At 40.9% G+C, this 27890-nt stretch overlaps 1 protein-coding gene across 6 annotated transcripts in view; it reads left to right on the plus strand.

The window, feature by feature from the left end:
- NCOA7 (nuclear receptor coactivator 7) overlaps positions 1 to 27890 on the plus strand; it is an 85094-nt gene that overhangs the window by 42225 nt on the left and 14979 nt on the right. For 4 of the 6 annotated variants that reach the window (XM_054062280.1, XM_054062279.1, XM_054062281.1 and 1 more), the window contains 6 exons: positions 17992 to 18071; positions 18896 to 19003; positions 20384 to 20485; positions 21544 to 21669; positions 23961 to 24145; positions 25508 to 26574. In XM_054062280.1, coding sequence (XP_053918255.1) covers positions 17992 to 18071; positions 18896 to 19003; positions 20384 to 20485; positions 21544 to 21669; positions 23961 to 24145; positions 25508 to 26574 — 1668 coding nt within the window. The remainder of the gene's footprint in view (positions 1 to 17991; positions 18072 to 18895; positions 19004 to 20383; positions 20486 to 21543; positions 21670 to 23960; positions 24146 to 25507; positions 26575 to 27890) is intronic. The other 2 variants (XM_054062283.1, XM_054062282.1) reach the window with 2 other exon arrangements.

Consider the following 27890-nt stretch of genomic DNA (forward strand, 5'->3'; position numbering starts at 1 on the left):
CTCCTTTCTCCTTGTTTTTGCCTCATCTCTTGGCTTATGTGCCAATCAGCTTCTTAACTTTTTGTTACCCTTTCTGTTGTTATTGCTGCAGTAATCTTCCTTCAGACTTCCAAGGATATGTCTGTCTGTCACAGTGGTACCGTAAGCACCCTCGCTGCCATACCCAGTGCCCAGGATGCTCTCCCCTTCCTGGGATAACCAAGTTAAGCTATTTATGCAGTTTGACTGCTTAGTTCGAACATTTCCTGTATAAAGCCTGGTTTTGTTGGAAAATATTGACTTGCTAAGCTAAAATTTATTTTTCTTTTCTCTTTTTTTCTCATTGTTTTGCTGATTTTCCTCAAAGTGTTATGGGCTCTAAAATACCTTCATAAACATGAGGTGAGTTGCAGGACTCAGCACTGGAACTGTAACAGCTTGGAAGCATGTTTATTTGCTTTAGAGTAGAATGCACATCTCTGGGACAGACTTTTTAAGTGGACTGCTGTGAAAACCAGAATTCCTGTTGAGAATTACGAAAATGGATGAAGATGATCCTTTGTGTTTTGCCACTGAAGACCCTGAAACAGGAAAAAAGGCAGTGTAACAGAAGTGCTAGTTGTGCTTGACCTTAATCTTCTGAATTTTGACCATATATTTATTCCAGCATGAAATAGTGAGTCTTTCTATAAGATGTGCGGAATATTCCCAGACTGCACTGATTTTGCTTGATATTGTTCACAGTCAGCATACTTGAGGAGTTATCACTGTTAAAAAATGCATCATAAGGAAGAGCTTGGTTTAGGTGACTCGTTCTCAGTTACACAGTTACTTTCACTAGCAAAATAAAATCCAGTTAACTAGCTTATCATTCTGCTGTCTAATCATAAAGCCATCCCTTCTCATTCAATGTATAGTATTTAATTTCTGCAGTGAGCGAGTGGGAGGTGAAACTAACAAAACCTGCTGTTAATGTAGCTCTGATTTCTGTCCAGAACAAGGAGGAGGCCTAAACACTGTGAGAAGAGTCCTGAGAGGGAAAATTAATATGTGCTCAGTTAATAAGACAGAATATTGTATGTGGAATGGGAGTTGCTACACTATCTCCTAGGAGTCTAGAAGTCTTTTTGACTTGCCCTCTGTGCCATCACTCGGGCAGGGGGTGATACAGGAGCAGTGCAGCACACGTGCAGTTACCAAGCCTCTGAATATTCTTAGCATCTGGCCAACAGCAAATGTTAGTAAATAAAACAGAGAGGGCACAGCAATTTTCATCACCCATAATGTAGTGAGATTTACTGTGACAAGCACGGAATCAACAGAGACGGCTCCCATGATACCAGCAGTACTTAATGTGTTTCAAAGTTGAAAGTTGCTTGCAACGCAGTAAAAATCTATGGAGAATTTAAATGTAATAAGGTGGGGCACTTACTGAACCCACTTTGTATAATAGTTTCTAATAGCTAGGTCATTTGCTAAAAAGGCTTAATCAGTAGTGGACTTTCCAGTATATATTGAGTCAAAAATTGAAACTTCCTTCTGTTAATGAGTCCTGATTTTTGTCTTCTCTACTACCCAGTATGGTTGAAGTTGAGGACTTGCTAAGGTGCTAATCATAAAAAGGTGGAGTGCATTTGACAAAATAAGAAAAATCTTGTAAGTTCTTGCTAGTAATTAACCAACAGTCATCGGCTCAAACCTCTGGGGCTTGATTTGGTCAGCCCTATTTGTGTAGCAAAGTACTTCGTACTCTAAGAAATCCAAGTGATTAATAAACTGGACTACTCACTGTTAAGTTGCTTAATACAGCTGTAAGAGAAACAGGATTTGAGTTTTCCCAAGACTTGAGACCTTGCTTAGCCTTTGTGTTTCAGATTGGCTTCTTGGCAAAAATGAGAGTAAGATGCGAAGGAGTGAAAAGAGAAATATTTTTTTCTTCCAAAATCAAAACCTCAAATAAAATTAAAGCTGCATAGAAAGAAGTTTATTTGGTAGTAATCGCCTGCATAGAATATGGAATTCAGGGGGTGGAATAACCTATGTATGGGTATGAACTGGATGTAGTTGGCAGTGGGTGGCTGGGAAGCTTCAGGCAGTTGGTAGATTAGCATTGGTTGCTGAAACCCTGTGGAAGGAATGAGGTGGACAAATGACTGAAAGGCAGCCAGTTTCAAATCACTTGTTTTGGAATAAGAACAAATGATCTCAAATCCCAGTGGATCAATGTGAAGGCCACCAGGTTATATTCAAGTTGGGTTGTTAATTGGTGTTTACTAGAAACTGTTGCACAGGAAGGGATGCCTTGTCCACAGGCAGGATCTGAGCAGTAAGTAAGTACCAGAAATAATGCTGTTAATGCTTAACTTCTGAAATTTTGGGTGGAAACATCTTAACATGGCTTGAGCTCCCCATGTGTGGAGTCCTCTTCTAATTCTCATCTTGATGGATAAGCTCCTGTTCATTGTAAAACTAAGTAAAATACACAAATAAGTTAAATTTGGTGTTTTGTATGTAATTGCCTGTCAACACATGACAAGTTGCCTCAATGTATAGCTAAGACAGAAGACAGAGCTGGTTTTAAGTCTGCTGTTAGATGGAGGTGAAGCTACATGGATATGTAAAACCAGATTGTAAACTTACGTTTCAAGTGGGAGGTGAGGGAGTTGAAATGGGAAAGTAAAGGACAGAACATGAAAACTGTCCAGTAACATAAAGAGATTTCTTAACTGCATTCAGAACAAAAGAGAAACTAACAGTAGGTTTAGCTCATTATGGGATGCTAGCAGTTGAACTTGCTAGCAGGGAAAGGATTGGACTCTCTTCCAACTTTTTCTCTTCCGCATTTCCTGGGATGGGATTTGACCAGGTAGACTGGATCCTTTGCCTCTTCCCCCACCCAGGTTCTCAAGACCAGCACTTGGCTAGATCAGTGCCGTCATCTCCACACGTCATCAGTGCCGTGATCCTCTCTGGTGATCTCTGCTTGTAGGGAAGAGGCAGAATATACTCTTTGTAGTTTCAGGCATGAGGTTTACATTTGTAAGATTTTTATCTCTGTAGGGCAAGAATATTCGTTAGCCAATTATACAAGGAGTACAAGAGAGTGCATTTGAAATCATATTGCAAATGTTTTAGTCTCCAGGCATAGGTGTGAGGGAGTCATTCTTGGGGAGTCTGCATGACTCAAGCCTGGTAGCCTCAAGACAGGCCTTTGATTTCTCTTCAATAGCTTCCCATATTGTGCTTTGAAATACATGTCAGAAGTTAACCTAAATGCCCTAAATAGCAGAACTCCTTTCACCTGCATTGAAGTAATAATATAAAGTTAAGCCAGATATTAATTATATTGTGACACTCTTGCTCCCAGCTTTCCATGCTGATGTTTCCTTATGTCTCGTCAGTCTGTCATGCTGTCTGTGATGTGACCATCAGCTCACATTTGGGATCTGTAGCGTATGTAAACTGAATTGCTCTTTTCATTGGCTCCTGAGGATCTATGTGATGAAGTGCTGGCAGTCAGCAACACATCGGATGCTAATGTCATTTTTGTACATGAAAAGGGGGCATATGTGCTGTATCTTTAGAATCTTTGTGATTTGCATCTGTAGTTTTGATCTCTTGCCTTGTAATCACCAACCAATAGACGAGGCAGTATAGCTTGTGTTTTGAAGAGACATTGTGTTGGTCAACTTACGTGGCATAGCTCTCCCAGGTAAACTGCTGTGTATTCAGGAAGGAAAATAGCATATGTTAATACATTTTTAAAATGCTTGTATCTTCTTTTATGATACCAAATTACAGGTTCCCTCAGCCCTGCTCTGTTGACAGGCTGATTTTCCTCACACTGGATTGTCTTTGAATCCTTGATGTAGAAGATAGTCAGAAATTCTACAGTGGTACTACTACAGTGGTAGTGTTATGATAGATCCATGTAGGTACCAATGCTTATTTAAATGGGGTTCACAAGGAAAGCTATCTATCAGACCACGGGAAAGATCAGTGAGCAGCTTCTCTTCCACCCATCTCCAAAATGCTCCTGAGACTACCTGCACTCAAAGTGAGTAGAAATTCACTGAATCCATGCCCTCATCTCTTGAAATAAAGACCAACCCTTTTTATATCCCTTTTTATTTATATAAGAAATCTGGAACTAGCTCTGATTGGCACCATGTGCCTCCTAGGGTGTGCTTTCAAACAGTTTAAGGCAATCTAAGGTGTCCACACTGCTACCTGCCTGTCCTCCTCTTGAGCCCAGCTGGGTGATCCCCATCCTGGCCTTTAGCTGTCACTAGCCTAGAGAGTCAAGACCTGCTTTCCCTAGGCTGGCATCTCGTTGTCGGTAAAAGCTCATGATGTATTTCAGTCTCTTAAAAATATCTTGGGACTTACACAAAAGGGTTCCCAGTTAATGATTATCTTTTGGCATTTATTATGTGATGGGAAAACTTACTTTTAGTTGAAATCTTTTCAGCTGTAAGGGAACTAGGCTTTTGGTAATAATACAGTTTATCAGCATGGCTTTTGAATGGGGATACGGGAACGTTAAACTAAGAAGTTCCAAACCAGTGATTTAGAAATACCAAGCCAAAATTTAGGATTAGGAGGAGTTGTCTGATAGATGAACTTGGCAGAGAATGTTTGAGGTGGCCTGGAGACTCCCTTGGAGCATATGTGGAAGGTGCAAGGAATGACTTGGCACTTATTGCATGTAAATATGTGATTAAATGCTTGATGAATAGCATATGACTTAGTGTATAAATGAAGGTGACAGACCCCTTTAGTTGGGCTTGATTTGAGGAAAACCTTTGAGCGCCCAGGATTTGCACAAACCTGAATGAACAACAACTCTCTTCATGTAGTTATTGGCTTATTGCACACCAGGTCACTGATCCAGTGTTTTGGACAACACAGTGACCTCAGCCATTTCAGGGCTGGTGGCAGGAACATGCGGAAGAGGAAGGTCAGTGGAGTCATGTCTTTTGACGACAGCTTCATTGTAGGTTGATTAAAGCTGCTCATGGAGCTGTGCCCAAATCCGGTACTTGCTCCAAAGAGACTAAGGTTAGGTGTGTTTTAGGGGGAGCGGTGCAGTCATGTGTTAAGCCTTCATTACTGGCAGTGTAAATGCATTGAAGAAATTAATTTGATGTGTGAAAGGGTTGATTTTTAAGCATTGCTTAGTCTGAAAAATGTATCTGGTGTTTTTTCTAAGAGACAACCGGACAGCCAATGTGCAGTTTAAATTATGTGCTGGGGATTTTTACTGTTTCCTAATGGAAGTCGTTGCTTTTTCTCATTCCCACCATTTTTCTTTCTTAACTTAACCTGAATGAACTCCATCCAGCAGAGGCCTGAGAAAGACAGTGTGAAAGCTTCCTTCCTGTACCTGGATTTTCTTCGGTAACTGAAAACAGGATGTAGAATTTGCATAAGAATTGGGTTCCTGACCACACAGTTAGCTACCAAGAGTCTGAACAGCTCTCTGGCTAAGTGGTAGAAAGTAAGAACAACCTCCTCTATCTTATCTAAGGATATCTGTGGCTTTCTTGTTGCATTTCCCAGTAACGCAGCATATTTCTGTGGTGCGTTCAAAGATTCAGCATCTAGGCTGCCCAGTTTGATCCGCTTTATGAGTTGATAGCACAAGCACCTGCATAGAGTATGTATCTGCAGGTGACCAGCTTGGACAGAAAATCTTTCACATGCAGTGAATAATGGGGAAAAATGCTATCCAAAGGAGCAATTACCAAATACTTTATTACTGTCTTGATCAAATTAAAGATGTAGAGGTTTTCTCCCCTAATTTTGGAAAAAACCAAGGAAAGCAATTTGTTCTATTTTTTTTTTTTATGTAATTCACCTTGCCACATGATGCAGCTATGCAGGAGAGCACTTGCAGATGTTTTCCTATCTGAAATTTTCTGTGGATTTTCTTTTAGTATCACTCCTAAAGCTTTGTACAACAAGATCTCCTATTTTTTTTTTTTTCACCATTGCTTTCTCTATGCACAGGAATGTGCAGGAGGACACGTGGCTGTGGAGAGAAGGCTGAAGTTGTCACATGTCTTTGTATCCAGACAGCATCAGTGGTAACTGAAGATCTTCAGAAAAAGAATTGTGATAACATGTATCAGATGTAGGACTGATGATCATAGAATTATAGAATAGTGTGGGTCAGAAGGGACCTTAAAGATCATCCTGTTCCAACCCCCCTGCCATAGGCAGGGACATCCCACTAGATCAGGGTGCCCAAGGCCCCATCCAGCCTGGCCTTGAACACCTCCAGGGATGAGGCATCCACAACTTCCCTGGGCAACCTGTTCCAGTGTCTCACCACTCTCATGGTGAAGAAATTCTTCCTAATGTCTAGTCTAAATCTGCCCCTCTCCAGTTTGTACCTGTTCCCTCTCATCCTATCCCCACAAGCCTTTATGAATAGCCCCTCTCCAGCTTTTCTGTAGGCCCTCTTCAGGTACTGGAAGGTCTCTGTAAGATCTCCTTGGAGCCTTCTCTTCTCCAGGCTGAACAGGCACAACTCTTTCAGCCTGTCCTTGTAGGGAAGGTGCTCCAGCCCTCTGATCATCTTTGTAGCCCTCCTCTGGACCCGTTCCAACAGCTCCGTCTCTTTCACGTGTTGAGGATTCCAGAACTGGACACAGTATTCCAGATGAGGTCTCACAAGAGAGGAATAGAGGGATAGAATCACTTCCCTCGACCTGCTGGCCACACATCTTTTGATGCATCCCAGGATATGGTTGGCCTTCTGGGCTGCAAGCACACGTTGCCATCTCATGTCGAGCTTCTTATCGACCAGCACCCCCAAGTCCTTCTCTGCAGGGCTGCTCTCAAGCACGTCACCCCCTGTCATGTACTGAAAACAGGGATTGCCCCGACCCAGCTGCAGGACCTTACACGTGGCCTTGTTGAACCTCATGATGTTCTCACAGGCCCACTTCTCCAGTTTGTCCAGGTCCCTCTGGATGACATCCCGTCCTTCTGGTGTGGCAACTATACCACTTAGCTTGGTGTCATCTGCAAACTTGCTGAGGATGCACTCAATCTTGCTGTCAATATCATTGATAAAGATATTAAACAGCACTGGTCCCAGTACGGACCCCTGAGGGACACCACTTGAGCCATTGACCACTAATCTTTGATGAAGAGAGAAAAATATTTGTCCTTTCCTAAAGGGAAGAATAGAGTTAGGACCTGGATCTACTACCCAACTGCTTCAGTTGTGATGGGGCTGTTATTTTCAGACACTCCTACCCTTTCCCATCCCCTCAATCTCCCTATGTCCCATCCTTCCCTCTCTCATCCTCAGTGCTGACACCAAGCTTGGTTAAGTGGCACCTTGACCTTGAAGAATTATGCAAGTAGGCATGAGGTGAGAGTTAATAGATTAGTGTAGAATGAGCAGAAACTAAAGCTAGGAAACTATTTACTGTTTTAAAGCATAATACAAAAAAGTAAGCTCCCCAAAAGTGAGGACTTGAAAACTTGTTTTCATATGATAATGCGGATAGATCCAAATTGTACACTGTTATATTTTGAAATAGTGTTTCTCAGGCTAAAATTTCACATACAAACGTGATTCAAGGTGAAAAGCACTCTGTATCAAGTATGAAAAAGGTAATAGCAGCAAGATTAACTCTGCTGTTAGGATATAGAACTTGTAATTCCATTAGGTTTATATTACTGATTTATTGGCGGTAAAAGTGGAGTTGCTCCTATCTTGTTCTCTGCTACAGTAGCAATTGTATAATTCCTTATAGAAACTACACTGGTCAAGCATTTAAAACTAATGGGGGATTCATTCCCTCTTGGAGGTGTTACTCCTCCTTACTGCTCTCTTGCCAACCAACTTATTTGTTGCTAAATCTGATTTTATGCCATCTGAATCTTTCTGGTTCTCTGTTGTAATCTTTGAGTAATAAACAGATTTCATATGTCTAAAAAGGTTATCTTTAAAAATGTCTTCCTTAAAGTGGCCCAGGCTAGTTTTAAACTACGTCCATATGTCTGGTGACTGTAGTTTTCTTAGGCAATAGTTTCAAAGTACAACTGAGTGCTGTGAAGAGCCTGATACTCTACAGTGTGCATTAACACCTTCCTGCCACTGAACAGGGAGGCACTGTGCTTAGACCTAAGTTTTTGTTAGCTTCTCTCTGAACTGGCAGTGGCATTTCCCTGACCACAAGGTAAGATGTGTTGATTAACTAGACCAACAAAGAAAAAAATTGACGTAATTGATTAATCAGTTGAGTTGTCTCTCTGTGGGATCAGATGAGAGCCAGAGTTCAAGATAGCGGTTCTCTCTTCCTATCTCTTTCTGTTCTCATCTTAGGAGCTGTTAATTTGGCTTGCGAAACCATACCCCTGTGTCTGCCCCGAAGAGGAATTGAGTGTCACTTGTCACTGCTGAATAATGTGAGATTGAAGGAATCCAGAGCACAAAAGCCATATGCTTCTTTGTGATCTAACTTTATTAATCTTTTAAAGCCTCAGTCCTGGATATAATAATTTTTATAATTGCACCACATTAGACAAAAACTTTTTTTCTGCCTTAAGTAAGCTATGTTTAAAAATAAGCTGCCAAACTGATTTTCTAGGTCACTGCACCTTCACGGAAGTCAATTAAGTAGCTGTGTGGGTTATGTTCCTATTGCATCCTCGCAACGCAAATCGAATGATTCTTGACATGTGATTCTTTCATTTTCTTTGAAGTACTTGCATATGGGGAGTTTTGGTTTGTCCTGTAAACACTTTCCTCTACGTAAGCAGTATTGGCTCTGCTTTTGAGGTCAAGGTGTTGTATGGTTACATTTACAGTTATTTAATATGCTCTAAATGCCCTCTAATTTAAGACCTGTTCATATTATTTCCATGTTCTCCGAAGACTTTTTTCCTTTTGTGTAAGGAAGATTACTCAGTTTAGATTTTTAGTTCATGTACTCCTTTTATTTCTGTTGTTTACTTGTATAGCTGCCTTGAACAAATATGAATTCGGGAACATTATGTGTTCTTGGACAAGTCACACAGATGTAAAGATGTACAGCTTGTGTTGAACTCGAGGCATTTGAGCACTCCCTTTTGATTTTGATACTACACTTCATCTCAATTTGGTGTTTTTGACATATGCCTTCTAGAATTATAGTATAGTAGTGTGGACTGTCAGTTCCAATAAATTAAGGAGTAAGACTTCAGAATGTTCCGATGTAAAATCTTCAACGGTAATGAAGTTACTTCAGAGCCCTAAATTGTTCTTGGGACACCTGACCTAGGCATTTGGGCAATTCCTACCCAAAATGAAGCAGCAGTTGGTATCACAACATCAGTTATGTCTCCTCCAAAAGCAAAGCCATGTATGGTTTAAAAATACAATTAATGAATGTTAGCTTTTTATGTATTTCACCCTCGTGAAATATGTATTTCACTCTCGTATAAGGAGATCTTCAGTTCTGTCTGCAAGAACTTTCCTTGCAGAAGTACTCCAGTTGCATCATAAAGATTTGGTTTAAAAATTGTATGAACTGTTCCCCAAAATGTGACTAGCAGAAGAAAGAGTCTTTTCTCTTACTTGTTTTCCTTTTGCATCTTGATACACAAATTACTCTTACCTTTGGAGAGATGCTCAGGATAATTACATTTCTGTACATTACATTCCATAGGGACGTACAACATTATTTCTTGAAATCTAAACAGCTGTTTAAGAATAGTCTTGGTGTGTGTTTACCTCAAACCTGTGTGTGTTCTGCCTCAAACCTGAAAGGGAACATGATCTTTGTTTTGATCCACAGACAGCTGAAGGTAATGTTTGCTCCTGCACCCAGCCTATCTGAGGGAGGCTTAGGACACAAAACAATTGCACCATGTAAGACGTGTTCCCCAGCACAAAAGAAAACTGAGTGCAACCAGTTTACTTAAGGGCAAATACAGATATGATCCGTTGCAGCTTGAAGCTGTTCTCCTGTCCAGCTGATACATATCTTAGGTTTTTCCTAATGTGTGTTTAGCGGCAAAGCCTGGTCCCTGTCAGGCCTAAAAAGTGGCTTTGTGGCCCCAAAGACATCTCTTATTTTACCATCTGTATTCATTGCTCTATCAGAAACCTGTTACCACTCACAATAGCCTTGTCTTGCCTGTTTTGGCTACAAAGAACGCCTATTCTGCTGTTCTCTCCTTCCATCTTCCCCATGAATCCAAATGTTTACATTGCAGATAGACTGTTTTGCACCTGGAAGATGGTGGGAGTCACCCATTTCCCAGGATAAGTTTCACAAGAGCTGGAGACAAGGGCTATGTTGCCCATCAGCATCCTGATGGGAGCAGTTGTGAAGTCTCTGTCAATAAGGTACTTGCGTCTAGAAGGGCTTAGAAAGGCTTGCTGCACTTTGGCAAACATCACCATGACCTGTTTCTTAAATACTGGTTTCTACCCACCGAAGTACATCTGTTTTCTGTCTGATAGGAGGTTATTGTTTGATTGAAATCCTTCCTGTGTCTTCAGACAGCACCTGGAACAAATGCCAGGACCTCTCCACCACCTCTGCCTTTACTGGATGTTCTCCATCTTCTTTGTGGGTGCCTAGCAATGTGCCACTTCAGCCATACTGCAGTTTCAGTTCATTTCAACTGCTGCCATATTATTTTCCAGCTGAGATTTAGAGCCGAAGCACTGGCAGTTGGCTATGTCTCTATTTCTTTACAATAATGTGTCAGTTTTTCCTTGGAGTGCATGTGCCACCTCCTCCTGAAATTCAGTGGTGAGAGTTAGGGTTTTTCTTCTCTTTTGCTAAACCTTAGTGACCTCTTAAGCTAGATCTTTTCTCTTCCCCTCATTTTTGAAGCATATCCTCACGAAGAAAACTTTGAACGTGGCAGCATTTTGCCATCTTCAGCATGAAAGCTGCTTAGCTGCGTGGAGCTTGGCACTCTTGGGTAGTGCTCGTGCCCCCTGCAGGACTTGGGTCTCCAGCTCTGTATCCACCTTGTTCAGGTGGCAGTGATGCTGCCCTGGACAGTGTCTCCTTGCAAAACTCCTGCTGAGAGGAGCCCTGCTGCAGGGAGAGCCTTAGCCCTTGCTCAGCGGGCAGGTTTTCTGGGTGTGCAGGTACCTCTGTGTGTCCCGTTGCCCAAAAACACCCCGTGGCCCAAGTGTGGGTGCTGTCTCTCCTCCAGCCCTGCGCGTGGCTGCATGGGAAGGATGGCAATGAGTCCTCAATTGCTTTGACTGTGGTGGGAAAGGGTCACTTAAAAACTTAAAACAGATATCATTACTTTGTGCCTCTGCAAAGGAGGTAAAGATGCATTTTGGGAAGGAGGGAGTAAATGAAGAGGAGATTTAAGTTCCTTGAAAGTCTTTGTGGACTTTTTTGTAGAAGCTGCAGTCTATGAATATTACATTAATAGCAATAGCCAAATTCTTATTTACATGTGCCTTAAAATACCTTCTCCATTCATAGCAGAGGGTGTTACTACTTCTTCTATATTAGTTCTTTGAACTGCTTGTCACTTTTGTTAAGGCCCCGTATTTCTGGTGATTTCTTTATTCCTTTGAAAGACTTGCTTGAAAAATAACTAGTGGAAAATCGCGATAATTTTTATTGAGAACAGAGAAAAGTTGTTCAAGGCAAATGTATTCCTTAATGATGTGCCTGGATTTTTATTGATCAAGGAATTACTTTTCTTGTGTGGCAGGAGAAGGTTCACAACTGTGGCCTTGATGGGTGATGGCTGCTTTTTTGTTTCAAATTACTTCAGCAGTAGAAAAGGAGGAAGCCAAATGATAATATGATCCACTAGAGGAAAAACATGCAAAAGTAAAGGTGATGGCTTGACAGGAGAGCGTGGGAAAAGAGGGAAGCAGAACTAAGAAGCAGTCATGGTGGGTTGTTGTGAGGTTTTCTTGGGTTTCTATATTTATTTAGTTCTCTTTTAGTATGGTAGCATTCTGCTGCCAAAATCTGAGCAGGGAATGTTTAACGTGCTGCTTTGTCCTTAGAGAGACAAGTCTCACCGGATGCCTTAAAACCTTTTTACGGATGTGCACTCCAGCTGCTACTGCTGCATCTGGAAAACGGAGGGAATGAGGCTGGGATAATGTCTCTTCCTAGAAGGCTGCTGCGGCATCTGGGAAGTGCTGAGATGTCAGAGTGTGTGGAGGGTGTTGCAAAGCAGGGATTTGGCCCCTGTGGTGGTGGGGCTCACCTGCACCTGACAGGAGCTGAAAGAAGGACTTTTTATTTAAAAATAGTAATTTAAATGTATAAGCTGTTAAGTTCGCTTTGGGGGCCATGAGAAGAGCCAGGAAGGTGTCTGTGGAAAAATTATCTTATATCTGCACATAACATAGCTGGAAGTCATTGAAATGTTAGTCTAGAAAGTAGAGATAGAAAAAAATGTTCAGATAAACTCATTTGTCTTCCTCTAACACTTCCAAGCAGGACTTCCATATTGTTGATGTCTCTGTGTGTCTCTGGAATGATTTATGTGATACTTAGTGTACTTCATCTATGTTGAGGTAGTTGTTATCAGGCCTTATTCCCTGATAAGGGAACTACCCCAGGAAGCTTTGTTTGCTTGACTTCTTATCACTACTCCAGTTAGGTTACTCCAAGTGATAACTGTTCTCCCCTGAATTTATTGCATTTCAGATTCTTAAAAGCTACCTTCGCGTTTGTACTCCTTGCTCCTGGTGCTTGGCTAGACTGCGGTAATATAGTTTTATTTCTTCTAACATATCTGTCATAGAGGCACAGGACTGGAATGTCCTAAACCAGCAATGATGTACTCAGTGATGGGGAAAAATTTGACTAGTATAAGCAGTTTGAAGGAAATTCACATTAAGTCATTGCACAAATTAGCATATTTTCTGCATCTTAAATTCTACATTTGGCTTTCCTTCCTCCATCTCAAAAAGGATATAGTAGGAGAAGAAAAACTAATGAGAAGGACAACCTGTGTGATCAGAGAAATAGGAAAATGTCTAAAGTATGTCAGTATTAGCCTGAAAAAGTGAAATAACTAGATGTGATGTTGGAAGTCTTTTAGGTGGTAAATGGTATGCAGAAGGTGAATAAGGACTATTTATTTGTTCACCCTTAAAATAACATCCAACCAGGATGCTCAATGAAATCAATCAAGTATAAAATACAAGAAAGGAAGTGTTACTTTATGTAGCAGATCATGATGTGGTGGGGCTCATTTGCACAGGACTGATGTGGAGGTCTTGAAGGGACTGGACAGTTTAGTGGATGCTGCTTCTCTGCCCTGGGAAAATCCATGATTTCTAGAAGGCAAGGGGACTGTTCCAAGAAATTATTTCTCTATTTATATGCTCCCCAAGCGTTAATAAGGCAGAGATTAATGAATAAAATGGACTTTTGGTCCAATCATGCCTTTGCCTTTATTCTCTCAGGCTACTGAGTTTACTTGGTGCGGGAAGTGGTCAGTCCTTTGGCCCCTTGTTTACTTCAGTATTCCTGCCAATCCCAGCATACCAGAGGCCAACCTAACTGATGGCTGGGAACTGTCAGGCAGGTTCCACTGTCACTGCCAGCACTGCAAAACCTCGCACTGGTTTTGTCTGGCAGCAGGTTAGTTCATAACATTGGTATTGATGGTATCATCTTGCCCCAGAGCGAGCGAGAGTGACACATGGCGACCCAGAGCTGACCCATAGTGACATAGTGACACATGCTGTGTCAGCGTGAGCAGCCCTGGATTCTCTTGATGTTTCTTGACCTGTTCAATCTACTTATACAGCTATTTACGTAGTTGCAGAGGTGTAATTCTCCTATCATGCGTCAAGGTATTTTGGATGATAAACTGAGCAACTTCTTTGTCATACTCCTTCAACAGTTGCTTTCCAAATCATTCCTAGGTAACTCTTCTTTTGTAAGGTTTTCCACAGCATTGTAAAGTGAAATATGAACAATCTGCTGGAAACTGAGTTAGCTATAAATATATCAGTAAGAGCAGAAAAAGTTGTTCTAGACCTTTCTGTTCTCAATAGGCCTGCATTTTCTTGCCTGTTGTCACTTGGCATTCTTCTTCTCATTGCTCATTAATTTTACTATTGTTACATTATTCTTATTTTACAGGTTTCCTGAAATCGCAGAGAGTTCTGTCCACCCACTCCGCCCTTTTCCTAAAAATGAAGTGTGATCAAATTTGCATTAACACCTAGTCATTTCTCGTGGTTGTTCAGTTGCATCTGCAGTGTATGTACAGTGCAGGAAAACTTGGGAGACAGAACCGTGATTCACTTCACCGCTAAGCAAATGTCCAAGTTCAAAAAGCAGCCAGTAGCTTCTAACTTAAAGCTTGTGGCTGCTCAATCTCATTCTGTCTGAAAGAAAAGTGATTACCAAGGACACTATCATGCCTACATGTCTACATGCCTCTACTATGAGAACTAACTGCCTTCAAAGTACATCAGAAAACATTTGGCTTCCTAAAGGAGAAATGAGAGAGAAAAGGGAACTGGAGAAGTAGTATATTGTGGTGTTCTGTTTGCTTTCCACCCCGTCCACTGTAACCAATCATGCAGAGCATAATTTGTGACCTTGGCCTTGCTGTGTGTACAGTAGGTGGGGTTAGCAGTGCCTGTCACATTTAATAGATTCATTGGCATTTTTTCCTCTGAAGGTCTGAATTTTTAAATTCTTTTAAAACTTTATATGCACAGTTAAGACAGACTAGTTAAGACTTTCTCCGATTCACAATGATATTATATGGGTTGGAATTTTCAAAGCCTGCAAAAGAGTTATGCTCAGTGTGACCACAGTGTCCAGAACCCCTTGGTGGGATTTAAAAAAAAAGGGGGGGGGGGGCGCAACGGTGAGGGAAATAAAAATGTGCCTAGGCAAGCAGTGTCAGATTTTGATTTCAGAAAACAAGTTCACAGGCAGCAACTGCTCCTTTTAGCCTGTAGCTAAACAGTCTGTACAACAGGCCGTATATATAATCTTGCATGTAGATGTGAAAGAAAAGCAAGCTGTCTAGTTCTTTGGCTTATTTAGGAATTGTTCACCTTTATTGGCAAAAGAAGACTGTATTAAGTTTACTCTAAGCTCTGCTTGTCTTTTGAACTTTTTTATTTTTCTGTCCTGTTTTGGGTTTTCAGCTTTGTGTGGCGATTTAGCTCACTTTTCTGTGTTGCATCGTGGTTGTGTTGGGGACCCTACTAATAAAACGAACCCACAGTCCTGTTGGCCAAGAACTAGAGCACATGAGCACATTCTGTGTCTTAGTATTTCAAATTGTAACTTTTCACTAGGTAGTATTTTTAATATCCAAACTTAAGCAGCCAGTGCAGTTAGGAGGGCCTGAAAAATACAGTGTATTTCACAGGGAGGGAGGTGTGTGAGAGAGGAACATCTCTTCCCAGGTCAGAAGCTGTAAAGGAGAAAGTTATCTGTATTGCTAGAGTGTTTTGTGGTGGTCTTGTGCCATGGTGGCATAGTGGTTGCTGTCATGGTCAGCTTTTGGTCACCATCCCACCTTCCAAAGACAAAGCTTCGGAATGAAAATGTTTAGCTAACACCAAACATCATAAGCTCTGCGGAGAAACTGCTTTTATTGCATATTTTTATTCCTGCCATCCACACACAGACTTAAACCTTTTCAGAATTTGCAGGTACAAAATCTCTCTTTCTCTCTACATCTCTCTGGGCTACTTTTATTTCCCCACACAAACTTAAAAAATCTTACTGATGCATGTCTAGTGAGTAAGAGATAAGTGTTTCTAACTGTTTACTACTTTGTGTGCTGTTGCAGAGCCAAGCAAGGGTTAATATACCTGAAAACTTGTCTACTTTTTCCAGCTAGACCAAATTATTTACTAGAAGGTGAAATCTACCCATAAGTGTTTTTTATCTCTGCAGTGATGGCTCACAGGCAGCTTAGGTAGTTTGCCTGCATGGGTGTGAGACACATTTATTATATTATAGTGTGAACACACTCATTGTTTGTTGGCATAGTTTCTTCTGGCACGATTATGACCATATTGGCAGTTGTACCTGAATAATGGATTAAGAACATCCACTATTTGCCACTTCTTTGTCCTATTGGCATTATATTTCTGATGGTTTAATAACTGTGCTCTGCTAAAATTGTCATTACCCCTTTTTCCATCCTTCACCTGACTGATTTGACTTTGATCAAATGTGACAATGGTGGAAACGCAAATGATCAGAAAAAGACAACAAGAATGATAATTCTAAAAGTTTCACTGTGGGTCTCCACTCTAAGGTGAAATTTCTGAGATTGCTGAGGTATGCTTTGTTCCAAAATGCTGTCAGGGAAGAATTTTAACTGGATGAAATGGTGCAACACAGCATTAAACTAATTAAATTGGACATAAGGAAGAATTTCTTCACTGTGAAGGTGGTGAGGCACTGGAATAGGTTGCCTGGGTACGTTGTGGATATCCCATCCCTGGAGGTGTTCAAGGCCAGGTTGGATGGGGCACTGGGCAGCCTGATCTGGTGGGAGGTGTCCCTACCCATGGCAGGGGGGTTGGAACTAGATGATCTTTAAAGTCCCTTCCATCCCAAACCATTCCATGATTCTGTGCACTTCAATAGTGTGTATTTAGTCCCAGCATGCTTTCCACCTCTCTTAGGATGCTGTCTATCCTATGGCAAACCATGGCACTTCTCCTGACTGCCTCTCTGGCAGGTAGTAGGCTGTTCCTGCAGTCACGCCTGGATGTGTGTTCGGCTGCACACACCAGCCTGGGCTCTTGTGAGTCTCTGTCGACTGAAGGAGATGGTTTCTGACCTCGCAGCCTCTGGAAGAGGTTGAGGCAGTCCCCAGCGTTAATCTCACTGTGAAAGTGGGCTGGCGGAAGGGTCAGGTGCAGTGAACTTCTGGGCTCCTCCTTTATTCTTGTGTACCTTACAGTGGGGCAGGCAAGCCCTCGCCCTTCTCATTACTATCTGCTTCTTGCTCTCTGGAAATAGCAGAGGTTGCAGCAAAGCCTGAATGCGAGCCAGAAGCCTTTCTCTGCCATTCCCTAGCCTTTCCTCTCTGACCTCCTGGAGCTGCCAGCTTGGACCGCAGGACCGGTCCTCCCAGCAGGGAAACATCTCCCTGATCTGGGCTTCTGCTGCTGGCTTTGCCAGGCCCAGCTCTGCCTCATCCTCTCGACTCTCCGTGTCTTGGCTGGGCTGCAGCCAAGGGCTGGGGGTGAGCAGGCCCAGCAAGCAGGGCAGCCATGCGCAGCCTTTTTGCGCCTCGGCCATGCTGCTGGAGCTGGGGCTGTGTGCCACCCTCTTTCCCCCCAGGTATGTGGGTCTTGGGCTCTGGGTCTGGAGGGTGCGTGCCGTGGGGCTGAGGCGCGCTGGGCAGCTGGCATCCTCCCTGATCCTTGGCTTCACTTGCTGTCTGCTGTGCTAAGAATTGGAAATTGCTCCCTTGCTCACACTGCTGAGGACTCGTGTGCCTTTTGGGTCCTGCTAGGGTTTCTGCAAGTGCATCGAGTTTTGCATACTAGTACTGATGGAAAATATCCTCCGAACAAGCTTTATGATGCTTGACTGTATGTATGCATGTTTGCAGGCTTCTTGGCGTACTTCTACCACCAGCGTTTAAAATAGTGTTTAAACCCGATGTACTGGTGGTAAAGTGATTAACCGTTATTTGTTGTGGTCATAGTGATGCAGGATCAGTATGTGCATTCATCTGCTGTTTTTTCTACCTCAGCCTTGATAGCAGCTCATCACATAAAGTACTTGTACTGTGAAGTTGAATTGTGTAGGATTCACAGAGAAAATCAATGCAGAATTGCTACCATGATGTGGTATTGTGTACACATTACTCTTGAGGAGTTCCTGAATGATTACTTAACCTGTTATATTTGATGAAATTTTGCTTGCGTTGCAATGCAACTTCAAGGTATAATAATGTTTTGATTAGTCCTCTTGTTCCTGTTCACAGCTGTGATTTTCATATTGGCAAAGGTCTTGAAAGTCAACTACTTGCATCTTTTTGTTTCCTCTTCAGATGACAATCAAAACAAAACCAATGAAAAGAAAGAGAAAAAAATGGTTTCTCAGAAACCCCATGGTACCATAGAATATACTGTAAGTATCAGTGTGTGCTTTGTTCATGTGTACTTTTTGAAAGTGAAGTTGTTAAGGTTGAGAGGGAGCCAGTGACACAAGACTGCAAACATTAAGTGAATATTGCTGCAGTTTGTACCTATCTCAACAAGGATTGGACCTAATACTGGTGTGTGGGAACAGCTAGGCTTACATCCTGAACCATTGTTCAACTTAGGTCCTCTGCCTCTTTTTTGCAGTTGCTAGTTCTGTTTTAACTTCTGCACCATGACTCCTTAGTAGAGCAATTAGTTTTATTATTCTGACAAATACTTCCACTCCACAGAATTGCTGAGGTCGCCATGTGGTTGGCCTGTGCTTGGTCCTGAGATGATGTGAGGCCTCTGTCTCCAGGCTGGAGCAGGTTGGCAGTGTGTTGCTGTGGCAGCTCAGAGGACATGCTCTGCCCAGGAAGGCTCTGTGTGAGCCAGCCAGGTCCTTGAATGGGGGCTGCAGTGGGAACAGCACAAATGCCTGATGTATTGCGAGTGTTGAATGTGTCGTGAAATTTCTAGTGCATGTCCTCTTCCCACTTGCCAGGTCAGTTCTAAATAAGGTGGTGCTGCTTTCAAGTTTTATAGAAAAGGAGAGGAACATCTGTGACACCTCTTCATTTTATCTGCTGTGTAGTATGAGAGAGTATTTTTTTCCGTTTTCTTGGTAGTGGCTTATCATGTAAGCTATTAAACATGGGATGTGTTGAGATCATCAAACCTATTCCATGCAAACACTGTTAGATGATTTTAGTTCAGCTGATGCACTGAATGTGTTCACTGTGGTATCTTAAGCTTCAACTCTTTCTTCAGGCTGGAAATCAGGACACCATAAACAGCATTGCATTAAAGTTTAACATCACCCCAAACAAGCTTGTGGAGCTCAATAAGCTTTTCACACAGACGATTGTGCCAGGCCAGGTAAACCTTTTGGTTTTTATACCTGAAACCTGATTATTTGCTATGTATTTAAAAGCTTTTTACTACTTTCACGTCTTTTAGGTACTTGGATGCAATGACAATAGACAGTAATTTAAATTCCTCAAAGACAAACTCATTAGATTCACCTGGATTTGGGAGATTTGTAATTGCCATATCTAACTTCTGTTATTTGTTTGCTGTCACTAAAGTTTAAAGATGACTCTGAAGCTCAAGAGGGTAATGTAGCTGTTGCAAGAGAGTTGAATTCTTGCGCAGCCTAGATAAAAGATATATATAATACATGAAAGAACTGGAGAGTTATTGAAATGGCTCTTAGCCATACAGGTCGATCTCCTGTAAGATAAACTGGTTTGGGGACTGTCAGGTAATGGAAATGCAAATGTGGAGGCTAACGTATGGTTCATGAAAGCAGATCTCTACTTCTGCCTCACAGATGTGAAGAGATTCAACTGTCCTCATTTGTGGATGGGAAAACTGAGACACAAAGAGATGGCGTAACTTGCCTAAGAATATCCAACAGACAAAAGCTGGGATAAGGAAAATGTTTTTATTTTTCTGAACATTTTTAGTTTAAACTGTATACAGTTTTTAACTTTAGAAGTATCTTTCATTGCTCTGATACTTGCAACAAACAGTGCTGTGTTTTTATTTGAGGTGGAAGTCCAAAGCTGTACTGTAATTTTAGTACTGCTGTACTAAAAATCTAGGATGTTCACTGTGAGGGAATGGGAAAATTCAAACAAAGCATTATAGTTTTATATACACATGTATTAGTGTAAGGTTTGGAGTTTTTTTCTTTTAAATATAGTACATGATGCTAAAATGCTGATTCATATAAAGAATATTTGCTTTAATTTGGAGATGCAAGTATGTTCTTGGAAACAGAAAACTTAAAGCAGACTGCTATAGACTTCTAGCACTAAAAACCCCCGTCTTCACCAATGGCTGCCGCTTTGGACCAGCGTTTGCTGTTACAGGCTCATTATTCAGTCATTTTAGAGTTACGTATTTTATTATAGATACATTTTTACATATTTATTATAGATACAATAGTTGTCAGACAACCTGGGACTATAAATCTTGGGGGGCGGGGGTTGAGGTTCCCATTCTAAGGAAAATGTTTTATTTTCTTGCTTATGCTACAACCCAAAAGGTAAGGCTAGATCATGTAATTGATTAGACTTGCCTGTGCCCCACCAGCACCACCTATGAAGGACTGTAGAATAAGGAGCTTTAAGGAGTGTAGTGGAATAATGAGTAATCAGTATTGGGTTGTCTTTCTAGTAGAACATAGTATTTATATTCAGTAACTTTTTAAAGCCTGTGTCTTACTGTTTTGACATAAGTGTTTGTATTTAGATTCTCTTTGTGCCGGAAACAAGTGCTATGAGGCTGTCTTCTTTCAGTCCCGGTGCCCCCGTTTCTCCTTCGTCCTCAGATGCTGAATATGATAAACTGCCTGTAAGTCAGATGTTGATTCACTGGTCTTAAGCTCACAAACCCATTTCTGATTCTGAAGCTGAGATTCAAGGCTATATAAGTAGCAGTTTTTTGAGGTTACAGTTCGGACCTTGTGTGTAGTGTACTGAATAACACTAGTTTTAATTTGCTGTACTACAAAATTTATCATCTCTTTAAAATATTCCAAATGAAAGTATTTCTGTCTGAGCATAGAATCCTAGTACAAGTTAAGTTGGACCCAGAGTCTGTCAAAGCAATTAAAAATGGTGTAGTGTATATTTTTTTTAAGGAATGGAAAGTTTATGAAGAAATGCTCAGTGTTTCACTGTGGAGAATTCTATGCTGCTCTGTAGTCCAGAGCCTTGAGTCCTGCATTGGGATCCTTGAGCGCAGAGGCTGTTAATTTAGTCTGAGCAGTAAGTTTCTTTCTAGTTAAATGTACTATGGTAGTACTGTATATAGACTTGTGTTACGTAGCCAGAACTGCTGGATTGAATCTTCGTGAAAGGACTTGGTGTAGCTGATCTTTCATTTTCCTTAGAAAGGTGGTTGGCCATGATGATTTTAGGTATTAGTTTTAGGGAGTTTAGCTGTCCACTTGCTGATGTTGAAGCAATTAGACATTTCAAATCAATAAGTAATGATAAGGAAAGTGGAGAGAAGCCTGGAGTGAATAACTGAGTTTAACCCAAGTCTCATGCCTCTTTGCCGCTTGCATGGGGAATGACACCTGTGCACTGTGTGCAGAGTTCTTCAGTGTGTAGATGAGGTGGCAGGACTGGCCCTCTCGTTATAAGAGTACTTGTTCAGTGAGCTGACTTGCCTTGGTGTTTTTAATTTTTCGCTTGTAAATAACAAGTATGGAGGGTTTCTGTAATGTTACAAGGTCTTCTCTTCCACACAAGGTACTGCAGGAGGTGTACATACATGATGACCACCGCTTTTCTTCTGTAAACAAAAGGAAAATATTTGATTGAACCTGGCCTTTTAGTTTTCCAAAATCTGAAACTATATGATTCTGGTCCTGTTTTTCTGCACTGAACATTTTCTTTTTTAAGGATGCTGATTTGGCAAGGAAGGCCCTCAAACCAGTTGAGAGAGTCCTGTCCTCTACTTCAGAAGAGGATGAGCCTGTGGTTGTGAAATTTTTGAAAATGAATTGTCGTTACTTCACAGACGGTAAGGTAGGTGAAACCTGGCTTTGGGATATTGTTTGAGGGATTTTAAAAGCAAAATCTGTTTGGATAAGTGGGAGATGAATACTGGGAGAGTCAAACATGCTTCGTGTTTGTAAAGAATATAAATGGTATGGTGACTTGATCTGTCATTGCTGTGTTTATTCGTACTGTGAATCAGTTATGAGAATTGCTTTATGAAAGAATAGTTCTTCTCTCCATATTCATTCACTTACAGTGTCTTACTAGAATTATCTGTTTAAGAGTGTATTGCTAGATACACAGAGAAGAATGCACTTCAGAGTTATGACGTGTCAGGATTAGTTGTCCAGTTCCATGAAGTTGTGCAACAGCTTCGTAAAATGAGCACATGCCTATCTGTTTCGTTTATGACTTTAAGCTAAATTTTAACTGTTTCCAGAGCAGTGTTTCCGAATAGGTCCGTGTTGCTTCTGCACTTCCTGGTGGAGGTCATGCAAACCCTGATAAAAAGATAAATGTTGCATGTTACAACCTTCTCTTTTTTTTCTTGCAAGTGTTCTTGTAACCTATGTGTTTCGACTGTGCTTTGACTAATTTTTTCAGCAGCTGGTTTAGAAGCGAAGGCACAAATCTTGGGTGGTATTTCAACCCTCTTTTCTTCTCAAGGTTGCAAGAAGCTGTCTTCTTGAACTATGTGCCTTGATATATCTACTCTTGTTGACTCTGGTTTCAGTTAGATGTCTGCATTGTTGGGTTTTCAAGTTCTGTGGGTTTTTTAACACTCAAGATGATAACCTTTGTAGTTTAAACATCTTTTTCCCTTAGTTCTGACTTTTGTAAGGTTCTATGTTTACACCTGCAATTTTTGGTTTCTTTTGGCATCCAGTGGATGTATACTGTATTTAACCACTCTGCAGTTTTCCAGTCTGCTAAGTAATAGAGGGCAACTTGATGTCTTGCATGTAAATTGGGGAAATACTGTCTCTTTGTTATGTGATGCTTGCTTGCTGCAAAGGATACAGATTGCCATTGTTACGGCTGCAGGACTGGAAAAGTAATTTGCAGTCAGAAAAATCAAAAGCGGGACAGCTTCTTTGCCAGTCTAGCTAAAATCCCTTGTTGCCTTGTTTCCTGCGGTAGCTGGGTAGGTAGCACAGCTTACTGATTGATGTGTTGCTCTTCTGGCTGACTAGAGTTACATACCTGTGGGAGAAGTCTCTGCTCCTGATTTTGATTGTTTCATCCAAACGCAAACCAGACACGTGTACGTGAGTCATACAGGAGAAGCAAATGGGAAATAAATACAGACTTCGCTTTACAGAGGAGCAGGCACACATGTACTTGCTTGCCAGTGCCAAGCTACCAGCTTGACATATCCCTGACTTAATAAAAAAAAGCAAAACAAAACCAAGCTTGTGAAACTTTACCTGCCTATTTGCTAGTTTTCCTTGGGTTGCTTTGCAGATTACCTTGGATAATTAACAGTATTTACAGTGTAGGTCGTTCCTGTTGATCTGTGGCTTCTATTTGCCATATGTCATGATGCACAGCTTCTGAGGTGGTCTGGTGGATAGTGTAGCTTGTCTGGAAGAGAGGGTTGCAGGAGACAGGCGTTGGAAATCTCCTTTGTAAAACTTGGTCAAACCTTTGTAAAACTTGAAAAATGGTCAGTTACCATGGTTTAGATGCTGAATAATGGCTTATGCAGCCTCCTATCGAATCCATGACTAGAGAATGTTTTGAAGAATTAAATATCTTCTGCTGTGCAAAATATGCTTGGGTCAGTGGTAGAAGCTGCTTCTAGATCAGGGAGAAGCTGTTTCATATCAGGTCCTTCTATATAGAAGCTTTTTGCATGTCCCTCTGGGAGATTAGATCAAGGGGACCTAGAAGGTAGTTTAGCATAGTAACCTTGACATTTCCATGGATAAGACTGCCTTCAGGTATGCTGGGTGCATATAAATTCATGTATCAAATGAAGGTGGCTGCATCTAGAATAAAATGCTACTTTTTTATTTCTAAATCCGCTAACCTATTTTGCAGATTAACAATCTGCAGTTTTAGCTTGTAGCAGGCAGCATTGAAGGTAGTTGGGTGTTCTTCCTTATCAGGCAGGAACTTGTGTATTACTAAACTATCTTTTCCTTTGCTTTCCTTAAAATGTCTGACTTGATGCAATTGGAAACCCAAATGTTTTATTAGCAAACATTGCGTGACAGGGTAGAGATGGTAGGAGAGAGGTTTTTCTTTTCAGGATAGTAGCCTAAAATCCAATACCAAATGATAAATGAATTAACTAACTTTTCCTTCTGTTTTAGGGCGTAGTTGGAGGAGTCATGATAGTAACTCCAAACAATATCATGTTTGACCCACATAAGTCTGATCCTCTGGTAATTGAGAATGGCTGTGAAGAATATGGGCTCATCTGCCCCATGGAGGAGGTTGTCTCAATAGCTCTCTACAATGACATCTCTCATATGAAGATAAAAGATGCATTGCCATCGTAAGGAGTGTTCATCCCTATAGGTCATGAAAAAGGAGGGAGGGAATGGAGTGGAGGAGTTTTAATGCAGCAGAATAAAACAAAGCAGAGGGGGGAAGTGCCAGCAAAGGAATGATCCACTTGGGTTGTTCTTCTGCTTTGTTTTTAGAACACTTCGATGGCAGTAAAGAGAAATGGGTCATGAATATAAGAACCAAAGTGCAAAAGAGACCCATAAAAAACAGTATTAAAAGCATTGGTTGGGCTCTTGCACTGACCCATCTCTGGGGTTATTTCAGTGGAAGTGAAAGAGCTTAGATTTGGACCATTTGTTGTGTTACAAGGAGAGCTCTGAGAGGAGTATTTAAAACTTTTGAAAATAACAGCACCTTAATTGCCATCCTCAGGACTTGAAAAAATACCTGTCTGTAGAATACTTCCACTTCAGAACCAGAGATATGTTGATAGCATTTATTATACATAATAGACTTTCTGGGGTGGACTACTTCCATTTATGCATAATCTAGGAACTCCTTTATATATTTGTTTTAAGCAAGGTTTTGCCCTCATATGCAACACCTGTTTCATCAGTGAAGTCCATCTACTTCCTTCCGTTTTCTTGAAATATTTCAAGATCTTACGCTTATTACTAGACTGTTTAGTAACTTCTTACTAACTTCTAAGTGATGAGAATCACGTGTTCTCATTCACCTCAGACATTTTGGCAGCAATGAAGAGCTCAGGTTGTATGCTGTCAAGTTTGGTTTTTTTTTGATTTTTGAAATGTTTTATGCTTCAAAAAGAAATCTTTGGGGAAGTCTGCATTCAAACAGTACATTTGAATAATGGAGGTAAATAAAAGGAGAAAAACAGTTCTCCATCGCCTGTTACCATTTTGCAGTAAACATGTTCAAACAGGGCGCAGTTTACCTCCAGTTTGCTTTCTTCACAAAAGCATATTTGTACTGGTTTGCGAAGCATGGGTGGTTGTAAAGGCTGACTCATTGTTAGGTGTGGGAAATAACAATATTAATATAGTATGAATGAAATTCCAGCAGCTAAATACATGCCCTGTGTTTTTTTGGTTACTGAACTTCTGATGACTTGCACATTATTATTACATGTACCATTTCTTCACCAATGTGGCACATTCTGCTAAGTGGCTTACTCATTTTATTTCGGTATTATCCTTTCCGTATTTTTCTCCGTTTTCTTTAAAATCACTTATTTCCACCAATGTATGTTTATTTTGGCAAAAGTAATTTTTGCTTTAGTTTCAGAGCTTAAGTTGGTATATTATTATTTTTTTCTTTTCAGTTTTTTTTGTTTCTGTTTCCATTTTGCTTTTAACATCCTATGTACATCCATCATTTTCCTTGACAGTGACATACCAAAGGATCTTTGTCCTCTGTACAGGCCAGGAGAATGGGAAGACCTATCCTCTGAGAAAGATATAAATCCATTCAGCAAATTCAAATCCCTCAGCAAGGAGAAGAGGCAGCAGAATGGGGATCCATCCATTCCTCTGGGTGCCAAACAGATAAAGCCTTCAGATAAGGAAAAGTCTGCTGATTTTGAAGTTCTTCAGTCATCTGAGAGTACAGGCTCAATCAAATCAAAGTCACTTGAGCTTCCTGACAATATCACTGCCACTGAACATTTGGAGAAGTTTGCTATGGTTCCATGTGCCAAGGAGCCTTCTGGGGAAAAAAATGCTTCAGACATCAAAACCAAAGAAAAATCCCTTTTGAGAGAAGGAGATGATGACTTCATTGAGCTGGAAAAGGTGTCATCTTGTGTGGATAGAGAGTTGGACAGGAAAAACACAGTAATGGAAGGCTTGCTGGCTGACCCCAGGGAGCTGGGGAGAACTAAGCAGCAGGTAACCAAACCCACTACAGAAGTCCAGGAGCACTTGACAGTTGATTCCTTGGAAAAAAAGGACAGTGTTGAACCTAAAGCTGACTTAGACTTAGAGCTGTGTGAAAAGCAAGATGTTATTCCAGAAGTAAACAAATGTATCAGTTCCCCAACAGGTAAGGTGGAGACTGCACTGGACACTAAGAAAGAGCTAGAGAAAGATAAACTAATTGAATTTTACCTCAATAAAGATGGGAATGGGTCTCAGTCATCTGAAGACTTACACAAGGCTGAAATCCAGAAAGGTGAAAACAATAAAACAATTGGCATAGACCTTACACTTAGCTGTTCAAAGTCCCAAGCTAATGAAGTCCATACAATTAAAAGTATGGAGCTTGATTCCTGCTGTGTTGAAAGGAAAGGACCTTCATTAGAAATCAGCTCAGCAGCAGCAGAGGAAAAGGATCTGAAAGAGTCTGTGGACTCTTCGTTAGGACCAGCTGTAGACAAGACTTGTCAAGAAGCACAGTTAGACAATCAATCAGAAATCAGACTGTGGCTGCTGCAGAAAATTCAAGTGCCAATTGAAGGTAGGTCGCTGGTTATCCTTGTTTCCTCTGAGACTTGGACAGCATTATGACGGTAACCTTTGAATGGATAACCTTCTGCTTTAAATTTCCTCTTTCTGTACTATCTGGTCTTTTTTATACTCATGTTATACTCTTATGTTATGTTTTTATATTATCTGCTATTTAGGAGAAGAAAAATACCTTTGAATTCTCTAAGTTTCTAGTTTGACAAGCAGCTTGTGTGCTTTTTCCATATTCAGTGATCGCTATTTATATAATCTTCACCTCTGTTTACTGGCTTTAAGGAGAACAGTGAAATATCATCAATGTGCAGTATTGACAGGGATGCTTCATGACCTAGGAATTTTCCCTCCATATAACTTCTCTTGCTTCAGTGAAGCCTATCAGTGTATTTCCGATAGTATCCAAAGTAGTTGTGCATTGCTGTAAAGGAGGGTGTTGAAGTGTATGTGACACTATTTGCATCTGTCTAGTGTCTTTCATGCTATGGAGACTCTTAAAGAAATTATAAGTAGGAATATATGTAGAGTCCTAGTGACTGACATTTAGTCCTGGTTGGTTGTTGGGTTATCATAAATAAAATTCAGACTGTTACTGGAAAGCATATTACAAAATAAAATCTGAGTTTAGATAGTGTGTACACATACTACTATTTCTGCTACAGCCTGGTGCCTCTATGCACTAGTCTATCCTAGAGCACTCATATTCCTGTCTTGGTACTTCAGTGAGCCAGTGGATGCACCCTTGATTTGTATCATGTGATGGGGGATGATTAGAGTGGGATTCTTTATTTTAAAACCAGTTATTCTTAAAATTATTTTCCTTTCTTATGGAAGGTTTTCTGTCTCACTGGTTGTATTTGCTGATGGCTGTCATTGGAAGAGAAGAAAAAAAAAAATGGCTCTGTGTGTACTCCTAAAATGAACGAGGCAGCCTCAGTGTGATTGAGGCTAGAGTTTAATAAGCAATATTTTTGTCACACTAGCAACTTAAGGAACTTAAACTGCTTTTATGCTTGACCCTGTCCCGTGCAAACAAAAGATGTGTTTATGGCTGTCTGACCGTCAGAGCTGGGAACTGATTGGGCTTTGTGCGTGTGTGTGCACCCTTTTATTGGATGGGTCATATGCTGTCACTGTCCCATTTACTTGCCTACTTTGTGTAGCAGTTTGCACCCAGCCCAGTCGTCTGACTGATTTGCTTTACAGTGCTATTCTGTACACAGCCGTACAGCTAAAGGGGATACAGGCTGTGACAAAATGGGAAGTAATGGCCACAGTTTAGGATTAATGAGGATCTATTAAACTATTTTTGCT

The sequence above is a fragment of the Cuculus canorus genome, chromosome 3 (genome assembly GCF_017976375.1).
Source record: "Cuculus canorus isolate bCucCan1 chromosome 3, bCucCan1.pri, whole genome shotgun sequence".
Classification (NCBI taxonomy): domain Eukaryota; kingdom Metazoa; phylum Chordata; class Aves; order Cuculiformes; family Cuculidae; genus Cuculus; species Cuculus canorus.